The 15114-nt window shown below is 36.9% G+C and overlaps 2 protein-coding genes across 5 annotated transcripts in view; one reads left to right on the top strand and one right to left on the bottom strand.

Annotated features, from left to right (window-relative positions):
- The first annotated feature begins 2340 nt into the window (after positions 1-2340).
- On the top strand, positions 2341-9370 carry LOC126370246 (vacuolar protein sorting-associated protein 72 homolog). Its single transcript, XM_050015062.1, has 9 exons — positions 2341-2606; positions 2953-3079; positions 3839-3980; positions 4156-4332; positions 4937-5012; positions 5472-5581; positions 6384-6561; positions 7798-7956; positions 8440-9370. The coding sequence occupies exons 1-9, from the start codon at positions 2476-2478 to the stop codon at positions 8630-8632; spliced, it is 1293 nt and encodes a 430-aa protein (XP_049871019.1). The 5' UTR covers positions 2341-2475; the 3' UTR covers positions 8633-9370.
- A 27-nt stretch (positions 9371-9397) lies between these two features.
- Positions 9398-15114, bottom strand: part of LOC126370193 (uncharacterized) — a 63438-nt gene continuing 57721 nt past the window's right edge. For all 4 annotated transcript variants that reach the window (XM_050014956.1, XM_050014953.1, XM_050014955.1 and 1 more), the window contains 2 exons: positions 11007-15078; positions 9398-10928 (listed from right to left, as the gene is read on the bottom strand). In XM_050014956.1, coding sequence (XP_049870913.1) covers positions 9961-10928; positions 11007-15078 — 5040 coding nt within the window. In that variant the 3' untranslated portion in view covers positions 9398-9960. The remainder of the gene's footprint in view (positions 10929-11006; positions 15079-15114) is intronic.

Here is a 15114-nt window from a genome sequence, read left to right as displayed (position 1 = left end):
ACCGTCCACGAACCGCCACCATAGCTGACCTTTTCTTCAATGCAGCATTGTGCATAGCGTTCTCCGTCTCTTCTGTAGACCTTGTTCCTTCCGTCGTTACCATACAGCATAATTTTACACTCATCAGAAAAGAGAACTTTGCTCCACTGTAGGTATGACCAATTTAGGTGCTCACGTGCAAAGTTAAGGCGCGCTCTTCGATGGTCTGCAGTTAATTTCGGCCCATTTGCTGGCTTATGCGGTACCAGTCCACGATCCTTCAACCTTCTTCTAATTGTAGAGTCACTTACAGCCACCCTTCGTACAACACGAAGCCGCTGCTGCAGTTGAAAAGCGTTAAGGCTTCGATTTCTTAAAGAAGTTGTTACAATAAATCGATCATCTCGCTCAGAAGTGACCCGATTCCTGCCAGATCCTGAACGGCGCGTGAACAAACCAGTCTCCCGATAACGTTTATAGACTCTATGAACAGATGACAGGCTTAGATGCAGTCTTGCAGCCACAACACGCTGACTAAGGCCAGAATCCAGCAATGCCACAACTTGGGCGGCTTCTGTGGGCGAAGTATCCATACGTTTTAGAAAAAAAACCTTTTTTCAGACGTCCCAAAGTCACAGTATTGAAATAAAAAACAAAAAGTTTAAGGATAGGCGCCAATTTTTAGTTTTTAAACGCTAAATGTACTCCAACCCTAAACACACATTTGTCTCAAAACAGTGATTCATTTCGTTTATAAGATAAACAAATGAAATTCTAATTTTGAATTTAGAATTTTCGCTTATTACTGTAATGGCCAAACTGCCAGCTATACATATATGTATTTTTTTCATCGTATGAATTCTTTTTTGTGTTAAATTCGAACAGAAACAATGATAACGGAAGTGTTTCGATTTTTTTGATGAGAAGTGTATTTATGGGACAGGAACAGGACATTCTCCGTCATTGATGTGCCGTTCCCGGGAATGTTCCCAAAGTGAGAATGTTACCGTTGTAAAAAATCTTTAATACATTTCCATGGTATAAGACGTCATGTGCTTGCCATCTCAGCCTGATAATATGAGCAGTGGACTTCCCGACTGGATAAGGGCGCGATTAATTGATAGGCTGAGTGTCTAATATTCTTTATTGCACTTAACAACTAGTTACATCAAAAACATGAAATGGGCGTTTACAAGGGAGGTCTTATCTCTAAGAGATATCTCTTCCAGCCAACCCAGAGGTAGTATAAAAATATTTGAGGGAGAATAAAAAGAGGTGCAATATATGAAATAAATTATATTAATTATATCTATATAAAATAATAATAACTATATAAAAAACAAGTCAAGCTGACACAGCCCATCAATCCATATTTGTCTAATCTTCCTATCCTGCCGCTCACATACTACCTTAGGCGGCATTGATGTTAGGTGGTGAAAAAAACATTCGCGCATACTTAGTAGTCTGGTAGTGTACCTAACAATGTATTTAAATATATTATGCTTCAACCGCCTCCAACACCGCAACCCTCCATCAACCCGCATTGGAGCAGCGTTGCAGTATCGGCATACCTACGATAAGTCACTTCAACGTAAACATTTTCTTTGAAGAGTAGGTAAATACATTATGTTTCGTCGTGCATCTAAATACTATAATGTTTACAGTGATTGCTGCCGTTTAAATAAAAAAATATAAATTTAAGATCAATTTGTATCTGGCCCAAGAAATTCTCAATTTACAAAAGCATTTATTTTTCAGTTGAATAATTATATTTTTGGCCAGTATTACTTATTTTATTATAGATACTAAATTGTGATGACGGGTTACGATCGAGATTGAGTGTATACCAGCCATCAAGCTTAAAATACTGCAATCCAAAGCCTGACATTTTTTTTTTTTTGGTTTGGTTTTCCCCGAAGGGTAAGGCAAAGGGAACTATGCCCATACAGCCATGTCTGACGTATTTTTTTTCTTGATGATTAATGAAATGATGAAAGGTGATGATGATGAAACCTAAGCCCCCACCCTCGGAGTAGACTCCTACTCCGAACCCCAAACGAATTAACTCAAAAGTCCGCATAAACTTTTGAGTTATGAAGCGGCTTCCTGACACGAAGCGAAAATAGGCAGATACACTTTGTTTATTGAATACTCCAATATAATAACACTCGCGAATGTCTTCCGACTAACTTAATGCGATCATTAACCACAAAACACCACTTCGTATTAATTATTTAGATTATTCAATGAAGAAAGCAACTGTCCCGTTCCCGCCTCCCGCCAAAAAGCCCCAAAGCCTGACAGTCAGTTTGTCGCAAATAAAAAAAAAACTGTCAATGTATGTTGATTTGACAACTCTCGTGTGTGGAAGAAGGTTTGAATGAGTTTTTTAATTCTGTTTTGTCGATTTTACATTAAATACTACCTCTAGTACTTTAGACTTTGATTAAAAAGCATTCATTTATTTATACAAAGTGTTATAGTGCATATAAAATAATGTCGAAGAGAGAGCGACGTACGAATGCCGGCAATCGCATGGCAAAGTTGTTGGATGATGAAGAAGAAGATGAATTCTATCAGACGACTTACGGTGGTTTCCAGGAAATAGAGGAAGACAAGGATTATGTGTAAGGGCTTTATATTTTTTCTAAAATACATTATAATCGGAAATAAATTGTTAATACCTCTTGTCTGTTTCATTTGATATGAATAAAGATTGTTTTGACGCTAACGGACGAGAAATTTGAATCCTGGAGGATTCAATTCCATGTTTCAGCTTATGTAGACACTCGTGTCTGTATTATGCTGAACACTTCCTATGTGTTTATAAGGTAGGTACTATAAACAATATAAACAGCCAACATAATTATGAATCACTGCTGGCCACACAGGCCTCCCCTGAACTAACCGGAAGGGGTATGAGGGTGTTCCATCACACTGCTCTATAATTTTCCTTAATTTGAAATATTTCAGTGAAGAAAAAGAAGTTGATGACATAGTGGATTCAGACTTTGATATTGATGAAGATGATGAACCTGTATCGGACCATGATGATGGAGATGAAAAGCAGAAGCGAAAAGTGGGCACTAAGGCTTATAAGGTAAATTAAAAAAAAAATTACAACCTTTTATAGCTATTGTAATAAAAAAATAAATAAAAGGGTACGAATGTCATGTTATGTTGTTTTATCCCTTGGAAAGTGTAATGTCCTAACCAAACTAGGGATCACAAAGTAATTTTTGTGATTTGTCCCCACCGGGATTCGAAACTGGGACCTCTCGATCATGAGCACAATGCTCAACCACTGGACCATGGAAATTGTCAACATCAGCAACATCAACAACAGCAGAATCTTTTGTCTTTTTGCAAATATTCCAAACATACCTACCTACGTTACCAAGTTATGTATATTGGGTATTTTCGTCATTGAAATTTGGTGCTCTGAAACTCACTCACAAGCATAATATCAGTGAGTTATAACTGCTACTGAGTAACTAACCAAATATAGCAGACAACCATATCTGTGTGCCTTCGGGCAAAGGCCTGAAGCTATCCAGTATTGTAATGTAAATGTGTAATGCTCAAAATCGAATCATAAATGTAACATTACAGGCAAATATTTCTGGTGGAGCAGCACCTTAAGAGATCTGTTTGAGCTAATCTTGTGTGGTGTAAATATAGAATAAAAAGTATAAGGCTGCCCAAGTTGTACTGTATTCATGTGTTATGTCTGCTTGTTGGCATTAAGTTCTGTGTAATAAATTGTACATGTATTTGATTTGATTTGAATAATCAAATCTACCTTATTTATTTGTATACCTTCATTCTTATGTATATATCTTTGTCAATGTTATTTCAGGATCCTAATTTAAAAAAGAAAGCGTCCGAAAAACCTAAGAAGACACCAGCAAAGAAACCAAGAGAACCGAAGGAGCCAAAACAGAAAGAAGATAAGCCTGAAAAAGGTGACCGGTCCATAACTTCAGCTGATATATCATTTGGTTAGTAAACTTTCATTTTAACTTGTACCCATTTGTTCTCACATTTAGATTGTAAATTGATTGCATGCTTTATTTTCTTTTAGTTTTGGAAAATAAGTAATTCTGGATTTGTTCAATTTGGACAAGCAGCTGCATATGTTCTATTTCTTTATTTGCTTTTCTTATTTGGTTACAGAACGTAAATCAATCAGGCAGAGCACAGCAGTGAAATCTCTTGAAACTCAACAAAGGATAAAGATCAGATCAGAGTTGCAAAAGAAGAAAGTGAAGAAGGTCGAAGATCGAATGCCGACACAAGAAGAGTTGTTGGAAGAAGCTCTTATCACTGAACAAGAGAATCTTAAGAGTTTAGGTATGTAGGAACTTCGCGTCCATACTCTTTGCCTATATTGCGCTTAAGTGGTCTAAAATGCCACAGCAACTGTTTGTTGACATCAAAAAAATTTTGCCATTGTGTACTTTTATATGCGCAAATGTCAAATAGCAATATTGCTTTTTGAGGTGAATTGCTTCAATGTGGCCTTTTTAACCATCCAGCAGTCGAAAGCCATCTTAGGAAGTACCATTATGTCTGCCTGTATTTATCAATGTGCCAATTATCATTCAAATCCGTCAGGTGGTTTAAGCGTCAGTGGTAAGACAGATTTAACTACTTTCGCTTTTATAGTTATTAGTATTGAGGGTTGTTTTGGTGGGCGATGAGATATAGGGGTAGGGGACTGCCTAAGAAAGTGTGGATAGATCTTGTAAAGAAGGATATTATGTGTGTGGGTGTATTACAGATGTGAGTACTGAGATAACGACTGACAGAAATGAATGAAAGATGAATACATGTTGTGCCGACTCCACCTAGAGTGGGATAAAGGTAGGAGGATGTGTGTAAAGTGTGTTATGGTAAACAGTATATAGCTTATTTCACAAAAAACGTCAAAATACCTACTCCTTTTTATTTCCAGAACGATTCGAACAAATCGAGATGGAAAGGAAAAAAGTGCGGCCGATCAAGAAAACTATTACAGGACCTATAATTAAGTAAGTAAGGTTTGAAATGTCATCCACACACAATATAGACAACCATTTCTATAGGGGTCTACAGAAGCACAAGTAACTTTACTAGAAGAGTGATTGAACCCACACTTAATTTAGAAGACAGACATGATTTACTGCTTGGTGACAGGTTGGTCCTGATCAGCACCATTATCAGCTTATCGCCCATAGATAATGTGGGAAAGGACGCGACATTCAACCACACACAATACAGAAAAACATTTCCATAGAGGTCAACAGAAACACAAGTAACATTACTGGAAGAGTGAATGAACCTACACTTCATTTAGACAACGGACATGATTTACTGCTTGGTGACAGATTGGACCTGATCAGCACCATTATCAGCTTATTAAGGACGCGACATTTTGCGCCATGCCCAAGCTCACTAATCAGCGAACAATTGATTAAACCTTTTTTTGTATTTCCAAATATTTTTTTCAGGTACCACTCATTCGCTGTACCAATAATATCAGAAGTAGCAGAAGATGACAAAACGAGCCTAACACCTATAGCTGATCTCAGCCTTAGTGATATCATCAAAAGTGAAGAAGGTATTTAAAAAAAATATTGCCCCCGCCACATAACGAATTGTATCGAGGGCTTAGACCTATAGCCGCATGTCGTTTATCTGCGTAGATAGCATTCGCTGGTTCTATTCATCGAAGTCCTCGATATAATTCGCGTTGCGCGCGGCGCAGTTGCTGTTCCGCGGAGGCTGTATACTAATTTAATTATAATCATAAACATTTATTTTGGTAAAAGACAACATTACTCCGCCCAACGGCGTGGAAGGCAAGAGTGAAACCACTGCTCTATTTTTCCTTAGAAAATTAGCATGGAGAAAATGCTACACCGACAAGAGCATGGCTCATAAATTAGTCATGAGACTATTTACTCGTCAAGATTGAGTGGAGGCCCTTGTCAATATAACAATGTTGCAAAATTCATATAATTATAATTATGAGATTATAATTATTTTTTTCCCTGTTACAAGTTCAATTTTTATTCAATAATTTACAAAATACATATATAAACTCACGCATGTAATTCCTAATGGGGTGGGCAGAGATATACTTAAATAATTGGCGAAATGTTCCTAGCATTCTGAACATTATTAATATATTATGTTCACTGTGTAACTGAATTTGATATCAACCCCTCACGTGCAATGTTATTTTTCGATAAATACTTCGCAATTCATGTAAGTAGACTCACTATGGCAATGTGCCCCACATATGGGACATGAACATACGAGTTTCAAATTTCTTGCCCCATATGTGGTTCATACACAGTGAACGTGTAACATTTGTGAGTCAAAAATTATTATTTCATCCAATCGCGTGTTTCTTTTAGGAATTCTTACACCCGGAGAGATTTCTAGTCAAGACGTATTGATGAGTGAACCAAAACCAGACGTAGAGGACAACAAACCGAAGACAGATGACGATCCCAATCAGTTTGCAAGGCCAACTAAGATTGACATCGACTACATAGGAGTTGACGAAGAAGTTAACATTCCTGATGTGCCTAAGTAAGTATCAACTATTAATATTTACAAACTGAGTCCTAATGAGGGACTTTCCAGGCATTACATTTCCCAAAAATTATACAAATGGCGTGTATTTTTTCATTACTCGGGTCGGGTGCATTATTGCAAATACAATATAATGGCAGAAGTATATTATTATACATATAAAAATAATTGTTGCTTTATATTTGCATCACATTATGTATAGAATTATGTAGCTACCTATATTGCTTCTCTTTACTTTGATAGGAATATTAATGGGTCGAAGATGTAATTGTGCCTGAAAATAATAATAATGTGTTGTAATTGTGTGTAATTGTGTTTTTTTGACGAAGCCTGTGGTGGATTTAATGATGTATTTTTTTTCTTTTAAGTACTTATATTTTTATTTATAATTATTATTTTGGTGTCTTATTTATCAATTAAATTATTTTTATTGTGCCTGTGTGTAATAAAAGGGGGTTAACATTTATACCCAAAACAAAGATAATAGATGCATAATATACTTATCCATGGAATTAGAAGATTAAATGAAGAAAAATCTCTACAGTACCATCTATATTGATTTGTACATGTAATAAAAAGGGTCATAGTTTATACCCAAAAAGAGATAAAAGATGCATATTATTATGTCTGTTATCTATGAAATTAGAACGTTAAACAAAGGTAACTCTTTACAGCGCCATCTATATTGTTTTTGAGGAACGTACCCTGGAAAGTCCCTCATTGCTAATAACACATAAAATAAAAAAAATCATAGTAATATGATCCGTGCTTCGGAAGCCACGTTAAGCCGTTGGTCCCGGTTACTACTTACTGATGTAAGCATGTAGTCGTTACATGAGCCATGTCAGGGGCCTTTGGCGGCTCAATAGTGACCCTGACACCAGTGTTGATGAGGTTGGTACTCCACCTCACAACCCATACGATAGGAGAAGTACAATAACACATAGTATTACCACAGTCTGGGCAGTCCATGCAAAAGGGGTGAGGTCGGCGCATTCTTTATTCTACAAAATTAGCTGATTTTCTGACTGACAGCCGTTTCTTGTCAAGGAAAAAGAAAACGTAAATAAAACTTTTTTTATGTAATTATAAATTATCATAAACTGCCTATATACGTCCCACTGCTGGGCCCAGTCCTCCCCTCAATCAACCTGAGGGGGTATGGAGCATACTCCACCACGCTGCTCCACTGCAATTATAAATAATAAGTTATTTTCGTTTTTTAATTTACAGAAAAGAAATAAAATCCACGAGGCCGAAGCCTAAGAACGTGAAGTGCTACGAGCGGACACTGCTCACCTTCGAGAATGACATAAAAGATAAAGCGTTCAAGAAATGCTTTCCCACTTCCAAGCCGAAGAAACGAAGAGAGTTTCTTTGTGCTGTTACTAAGTAAGTCTTTTTTTTTTAATTAACACATTACATATTGTCGCGAATATATTCCTAACCAATCACGAGTTCAAACTCAAATGCTACGTGGGTAGACGTACGGGTATTGGTCAAAGCCCTCGATTACAATTTGCGTCGCGTGCGATTCAGTTGCCGTGCCGCGAGGGCTGTTCTTGATAGCGTTTTTTTTTAAATCAAGAACACTTAAATATATGCTCTACAAGCTAATAAGCAATTTATCTTTAACCTAATTTATTTATTATAAATAAAATATTATTTCCTAAGAATTTGTCCACTGACTCATCTTAGATTAAGGGGAAGACACTTTGTTGACGTGTTCTTATACACATCACTGTCAGTGCTTTTTTTGTTCCATTTATTTCACTACCTACACTAATTCAAACGGTTTTGTTCTTTTTAATCTTCTCTCTAAATCTATGTGACTATAAAGAGATAGTAAACATTATATATTTTTTTTAATTTTAGACGGCCAGCCCGTTACATAGATCCGATAACAAAGCTGCCATACAGAAGTGTGGACGCTTTCAGGATCATCAGGGAAGCATACTACCAGCAGCTGGAGGCGCGCGGCGACCGCAGCGACCCACAAACTGCCGCGTGGCTCAAATGGCGCAGAGCCGATGCCGCTTCTACTTACCTACAGATACATATTAAATGATGAACACTCTAGAATGGTATACTGCTCTACCATTCTTTATAATTGACATTTGTAGATAGAAAATTCTGACAGATACTACCAAATCTACAGTGTGAAGTTAGCAACAACGTAGCATACAAAGCGACAGCCATCTTGTTTAGCTACTTAAATTATCTCCCATTTTTCCTTTTTGTTTGAGATTTCGATAACCTATAAGGCACTTGTCCCAATGCCGGCGAAAAAGCGGTTAGTTATCGATAATTTTTTCGCTCAAAAATGTCTCGCGATGAAGAAATATAGATCTCGTGCCAGTAATAGATACACATATTATAATATTGTATGTATTAATTGCTGTCCGCTAGCTGTTTACAGTGCCGGCAAATGCTCTCGTTGAGAGAGCCACCAGGCCTAATTTTATTACTCTATTAGGGATCTTCCGCCCGAGCGAGTGGTGCGAGTAATCGTTCGTCGAAATGGAACACACGCTCATAGCGACAAAACTATCAGAACTACACAGTCGCTTGTCGCTCTTCGCTAATTCTTATGTTTCTAGCTCTATTCGCTTCACGCTCATAGGCGGTAGGTCCAATGCTTAAATATTACTTCATAATTATAGATAATTAGTACTAAATGATTATGAGAATTGAACAATTATGTATTATTATGAATGCATACTCCATTCATATTAACTGCTTGTAAATATTGTAATTATGACGTGATTAGATAGTTTTTTACCAATAAATGTAACTTGAATAATAACTTCTAGTTTTAAAATGAAAGTCTAAATGTTCCATAAAATTTTATTGCAGAATAAATAGATTACAATTAACTCTTAAAACTTAACGATAAGATTCAGTGTCTGTACAATTGTACAATTCTAGCACTAGCTTAGCTATGATGAAAATGGTGATGATGAAGAAATGACAATAATATGATCATGAAGTGATGATCAACGATCGAATATGGAGACAATATAATTCAAAAACTTGACGAACAAAAACACAACAAACCTTTTCTTATGAGTATTAACTTAATCTTTAGGTACTAGTAAAATACTGTCATTTTATACTCTAAGTAGACTGGTCTGGTAGATCTAGCAGCTGTAATGGTTCCATTGGTAGTGTGATACTACGCACATGCGTGGATGTTCGTATGAAAAAGCAGCAAACGATTAGCATGTAAATTATTCTTATATCTACATTCGTTCCTGGCCTAAATGTGTGTATACCTTTATGTACCACTAAAGCATAGTCGCAGGCAAATCTTTTCTTGTATGTTACATTTCTTCTTCTAAGGGCTACTTAATACTACGCGGGACCTTAGAAAATGTCTTATAAAATCTACAGTGTTTATAACTGAACCGTGAATGTTGGGTTCAGTCTTAAATCAGGCACGCTGTTTCTTCTAGGCTTTCGATTATGTAACTCTTTCAATGTAACAAGACCAGTTGCTTTAGCGTCCAATCTTGAATGATACTTAGACGGATCAGTCTTGGGCAAGTATGGATACTCACTCAAATAAGTCTGTGCATTCTTTATCTGATTTTCTTTTGCGAATTCATTCAGTTGCGATACAGCCATTTCGTAAGAACTTATCTTTGCATCAGTAAGGTTTTCCATAGATCTAAATGCTTCTAGCACTGCTTTTTTATGTGGTATTCCTCTTAAACTACCTTGTCGACTGAGTTTGCCTTCGGTGACGTCATTGAACAAATCTTCAATGTTGAATTTCTCCGAAATCTTTACAAGTTTGTTGGTGTTTGAACTGTCCTGACTTTCTTGCAGTTGTTTCCATATTTTAGATATTTCGGACGATGGCATGGAATGGGATTTAATATACTTTTTTACTCTTTTTTGTGATCTTTCGTTTTCAAGAGATTCCGTATATTTATTCATCAGTAGTAGTTCACATTCATTTGGTTTCTTAGGCTTACTTTCTTCACTTATTTCTTCAAGTGATTTGAAAAAGTCTTTAGCCATCTTAAACCGCGATTTGTAATCTGTGGGTGCTGTTTCCGCCATTTTTTCTTTTAGTGGCTCATTCTCAGTGGAAATATTTTCATTTTCGACTATTTCTAACTCTATATCGGAAAGACTCACGTAAGTTGTTTGTTTCTCTAGATCTTTTGTTGCAATTATGTCGATATCAATAGAATCGAGGCTCCTCGGTTCGTAACTGCCACTACTCATGCTTTCAACTTCTTTATTCCAGCGATTAATAGGCGATGGTGTTAAGTCTGTAGTCGATTCGTCAGTTTCCGATGTAGGTTTGTTAATTTTTGAAATGTATCGTGCAGAATCAACTGTGTTAACAGCTCCTGTAACAAATTAATACAATACATGCTTATTATCCTATATTTTGTATACTCAAAACATGCGACTAATGTATTACATACCTGTAGATGAACTGCTTGGCGAAAATCTTTGTAACCTTAAGCTACTTGTCCTGCTCAAGTGTTTTACTGGTTTTTTGACATCCGTTTTTGAAACGCTTTCATAAAGACTTATAACGTTTTTCACACTGACTTTTGGCAGTTCGTCACATGATTTGTATTTATCTAAATCGTCTTCCACCGGTTTGTTGGTGATCTTTGTAAAAATGTCCATTTCTGATTTACTCATTGAAGACTTGCGAAGATTGTTGTGGTTCTTATATTTTTGTATCGGATCGCTTTGCTTGTTATACCCTTTAATAGTTTTCTTAACATTCGTTCCTTGTACTTCATTTACTTGCCAGTGTAAAGGTTTCGTAGGGGATGTGTCGTCAACGGTCTTAACATAATGATTTTGTACCATTCTTGCTCTTTTATCTTTTACACACTTATTTTTAGATATATCTTCCAACTCTTTTTTGAGTTCTCCTGTATCAATTGTGACATATTTTCGTTCTAGTACTTGTTTATTTCGTTGGTTGCCAGTCAAATGTTCAGTGCTCGCTTTAGGTTTTGGATCTTCACTCACTAATGCCACGTTTCTTTCGCTATCCCGCCTCTGGAATATGTTGAACATGGACTGACATTTCCTTCTGGCTAATTGTGGTTCTTCTGTTTGTGAAATGTTATGGAACAGAGATATGCGACTGGACACTAGACCAGTGTCGTATTCTTCAACTACACCGCTGAGCTCTGGAGTTGATTCATCGACGGTGCTTGGCTTTCCTAAAAAAGTATCTATTTTATTTAAAATCTGTTTTCTGGATGTCCCGAAGAATCTTTTCGGGCTCGTCTCAAATGCTTTAAATACTTCCTCTGGCAATTCCTGTTTTGCTGGTAGAGATTTCCCTCTGTTATTTAAAGGTTCATTATAGGCTTCGATAAGGTCTTCAGTGCTGCATTTTACCAGTTGTGGGGATACTGAACTATCTTTACTTCTAGGGGATTTAGCTCTGAAACAGAATGTGTCAGTTTCTTCTTTTTCTGATTCTAGTTTGTTATCCCAGTATTGCTTCCACTTCTCTACAAGCTTTATGTCAGCTTGGTGCTTATCTACATTATCACATGATATCGGCGACTTCCTGTTTACAACTTCCTTAACTTTGTTACCGGTTTCAGTTTCATGTTCCTTTTCAGCTCGTAAGACATTTTTCATCAATTGTTTTCCTCTACGTTTGGTCAAAGAATCGTTATGTCTTAAATGCTTTGCAGATAATTTTCTCCGACTTTGTTGTGTTTTATCCTCTTCTGATGACTTGGCCTGTATTTCACGTATCCTTTCATCCCAATAATGTTTTTTCTCTAATACTATATTTGAATGTGTTTCAACACCAAACTGAGTCTCCTCATTTTGATTTAGCTTCTTATATGATGTGTATTCAAGGTCATTTTCACGAAGGGTCTGACTTGCTGATACAGATTCAGTGACATTTGCCTGAACCTCAGAAATCTTACCTTCTAACTTCTCCGCGTGTCTTTTCACATCTGATATCGCAGACGCAGAATCGACACTCATGTCATTTTCTTTAGATGTGTAATCTAAATCCTTGGTTATTTTCTTAACACTATCACTTGGATAGAAGTTACGGTATATATCATTTAGTTCAGCAAATGCCACTGTCACTGCATGACATTCAGCGCTCGTCACTGTTTCGGACCTTGCAGTTTCCTTCATGCTTGTTGACATACTTCTATCACTTTCTTCCAGTATTGGTGTGAATATAGGCCTTTTTAAGTCCCACTTTGGTTTTGGTTCTTCGTATGTTTTCGTGTCGTGTAGTTCCTTACAAGATTCCCAAATTTCTCTCTCTGCTGGTCCCATATTATCGAATTTGTAATTGGCGTCACTAAGAGAAAATTTCTGTTTACTATGAGTCTCGTATACGTTGTTATCGTTATTATTGCTATCGGGAGAACTGTTATTGTCGTCAATACTTACATAAGCAGAATCCCATATATCTTTTTTTGGGGTATCGTCTCGTTTGGAACGAAGTGCTTCATATGGCTCCTGGTTATCACTATCGTTTGAAAGACTTAAAATTTCGACATTATCGGTTTCATTTGAGTCTAAACTGTAGTACGTTGGACTAGACGAGTTATTATTTTCTGATTTTTCCTTTTCTTTTAAATTACTGACGACTGTATGTATTGGAGTCGAAAATGTGGAAGATTGTTCTTGGTTTTCAAGGTCTTTTAACGTAACTTTTGATTTATTTAATTCCAATTCTTTTTTATTTTCATCAGTAATTATGATAGAGTCCATGGTAGGCTCTGGGGTAGATGCCCTTATGATGGGAGGCAATGAAACTGGAGCTCCAATGATAAAGTCGGTTACGGGAAAACGTTCATTTTGTTTGGGTGGATGATGGTGTAGATAGAACGGATTTATAAATTCGTTCCCCAGCAACTCTTCAGTTATCTGCTCTGTCCTTGGATCTAGGTAAACGGAGTCGTCACGATCTTTTATTTCTCCTGTAATAATTTTTAAAACAGGTGTTTTAGGTCTTTCCATAGTAAGGATATCTGGTTCAACGAAGGGGTTGGTAGCTGTTGGTACAGGTGAAGGAGTGCTACCAACAGATTCTACCAATATCTTAATTGGTGGATCTTCAGTTTCTTCGTTTTGACTTTTATTTCTTTCATATTCTATTTTAACGAACGAGCCTAAATCTTTTTCTAAAGTAAAGTTTTGTTCATAAACGTCATTTAAGAACGGATTGCTAGAAGAGTTAGGTCGCTCTGTTAAAATGTCATCCATTTGTTCGTGTGTGCTTTCGTATTCATCTAGACTATCTGCATGGATAAGCTCAATATTAGCATCTGATAAAATTTTACCTTCTTCGATTATTGATTCTTTCATTTTGGGTTCGTATAGCGTTTTGGCTTTTTCGGTTCGAAGAGAGACGGAAATGTTTTCAGGAATAAGCACTCGTTTTTCGGGCATTGTGAACAAATTGACGTTGGCATCAATAAGGGTCGAGTTCACAATGTCAGGAATAGTCTGTTGGCTCGTCGGTCGTATGAAAGACTTTTCTTTCAATTTCTTTTCAGCTAGTAGGCTAGTAATTATCTTGCAAACACGGTTCATCTGCACTATTTTGCAGGCTGCTTTGTTAAACTTATAAGATTTCTCCTGAAAATCATCATCACTTCTCGTAGAAGCCACGCTGCATGTTCCAGACTCTAGTCCAGTAAACTCGCTGGCTAAATCATCAGTAGACATCAAAATTTTCGCTTCGTCGTCGGTAATTTTTTCAAAAGTCCCATTCTCCTTCAAAAGCATCTTCTCTGTTACGAAATCAACAATTCTAAGTACAACCTTTCTGTCCGACTTAATGTCAACTATGTCGATTTCCTCACCATCTTCTAGGCAAAAGCTTTCTTTTTCCAAAATGCTTACTATATTGTTCGAAGCTGTCATAGAAAATGGCGAACCAACAATGTTTTGGCCTCTGCTTGTTACAAAAATTTCGTATTTCCCTTCTAGAGTAACTATGTAGCTTACTTTAGCGTGATCTGGTTGTACATCAACTCCTATCTCCACATCATACTTTGTTTTGGGGATGTGGTACGTTTTATTCATGTCATTTTTCCCATAACTTCTCATATAAGTTGTTCCTTGAGTGAGAGGCAGAACATTTTCAGTGAAGCTTTGTTTTGATTGTAAACCCAAAAGTTTCTGTCTGATCAACTGCGCTTTTCCCAATATTGGTGGTATGATGTACATTCCATATGTATCTTTTGGACCTCGAATTAGTATGGTGATATCTCCTGGGTCCAGAGATTGTTGGGAAGTGGGGTAAACTTTGAAGTGCATTTTGTTGTTTAGTTGAGCAGCAGTGAGACCTGATCCTCTGGCGACGTAGTCCAGGGTGACTTGAACAGATTCTGGTGATGTTCTCTGGGAGGTTGGCTTGGAGACAGGGGGTGTCACCTTGGATAGAGCTTGGCGAATTCGGTCTAAGTAGGTGGCAAGTTTCCATTCTTGGTGGCGGCTGAGTGAGTCACTGCTTTCTAACTCTTGACGGGAGAAGACCTGGAAGTTAAGGAATATTTTTGTTAAGTTTCCTCC

The sequence above is a fragment of the Pectinophora gossypiella genome, chromosome 10, assembly GCF_024362695.1.
Source record: "Pectinophora gossypiella chromosome 10, ilPecGoss1.1, whole genome shotgun sequence".
NCBI lineage: Eukaryota > Metazoa > Arthropoda > Insecta > Lepidoptera > Gelechiidae > Pectinophora > Pectinophora gossypiella.
The sequence above is the reverse complement of the archived record's forward strand: the minus strand, read 5'-3'. Positions and strand labels throughout refer to the sequence as shown.

Excerpts from the sequence above, each read along its gene's own strand:
- LOC126370246 (XM_050015062.1), top strand. The coding sequence starts at position 2,476 with ATGTCGAAGAGAGAGCGACGTACGAATGCCGGCAATCGCATGGCAAAG. Across the intron at positions 5,013-5,471 it reads ATTACAGGACCTATAATTAA|GTACCACTCATTCGCTGTAC; the intron begins GTAAGTAAGGTT and ends TATTTTTTTCAG. Across the intron at positions 6,562-7,797 it reads AACATTCCTGATGTGCCTAA|AAAAGAAATAAAATCCACGA; the intron begins GTAAGTATCAAC and ends TTTAATTTACAG.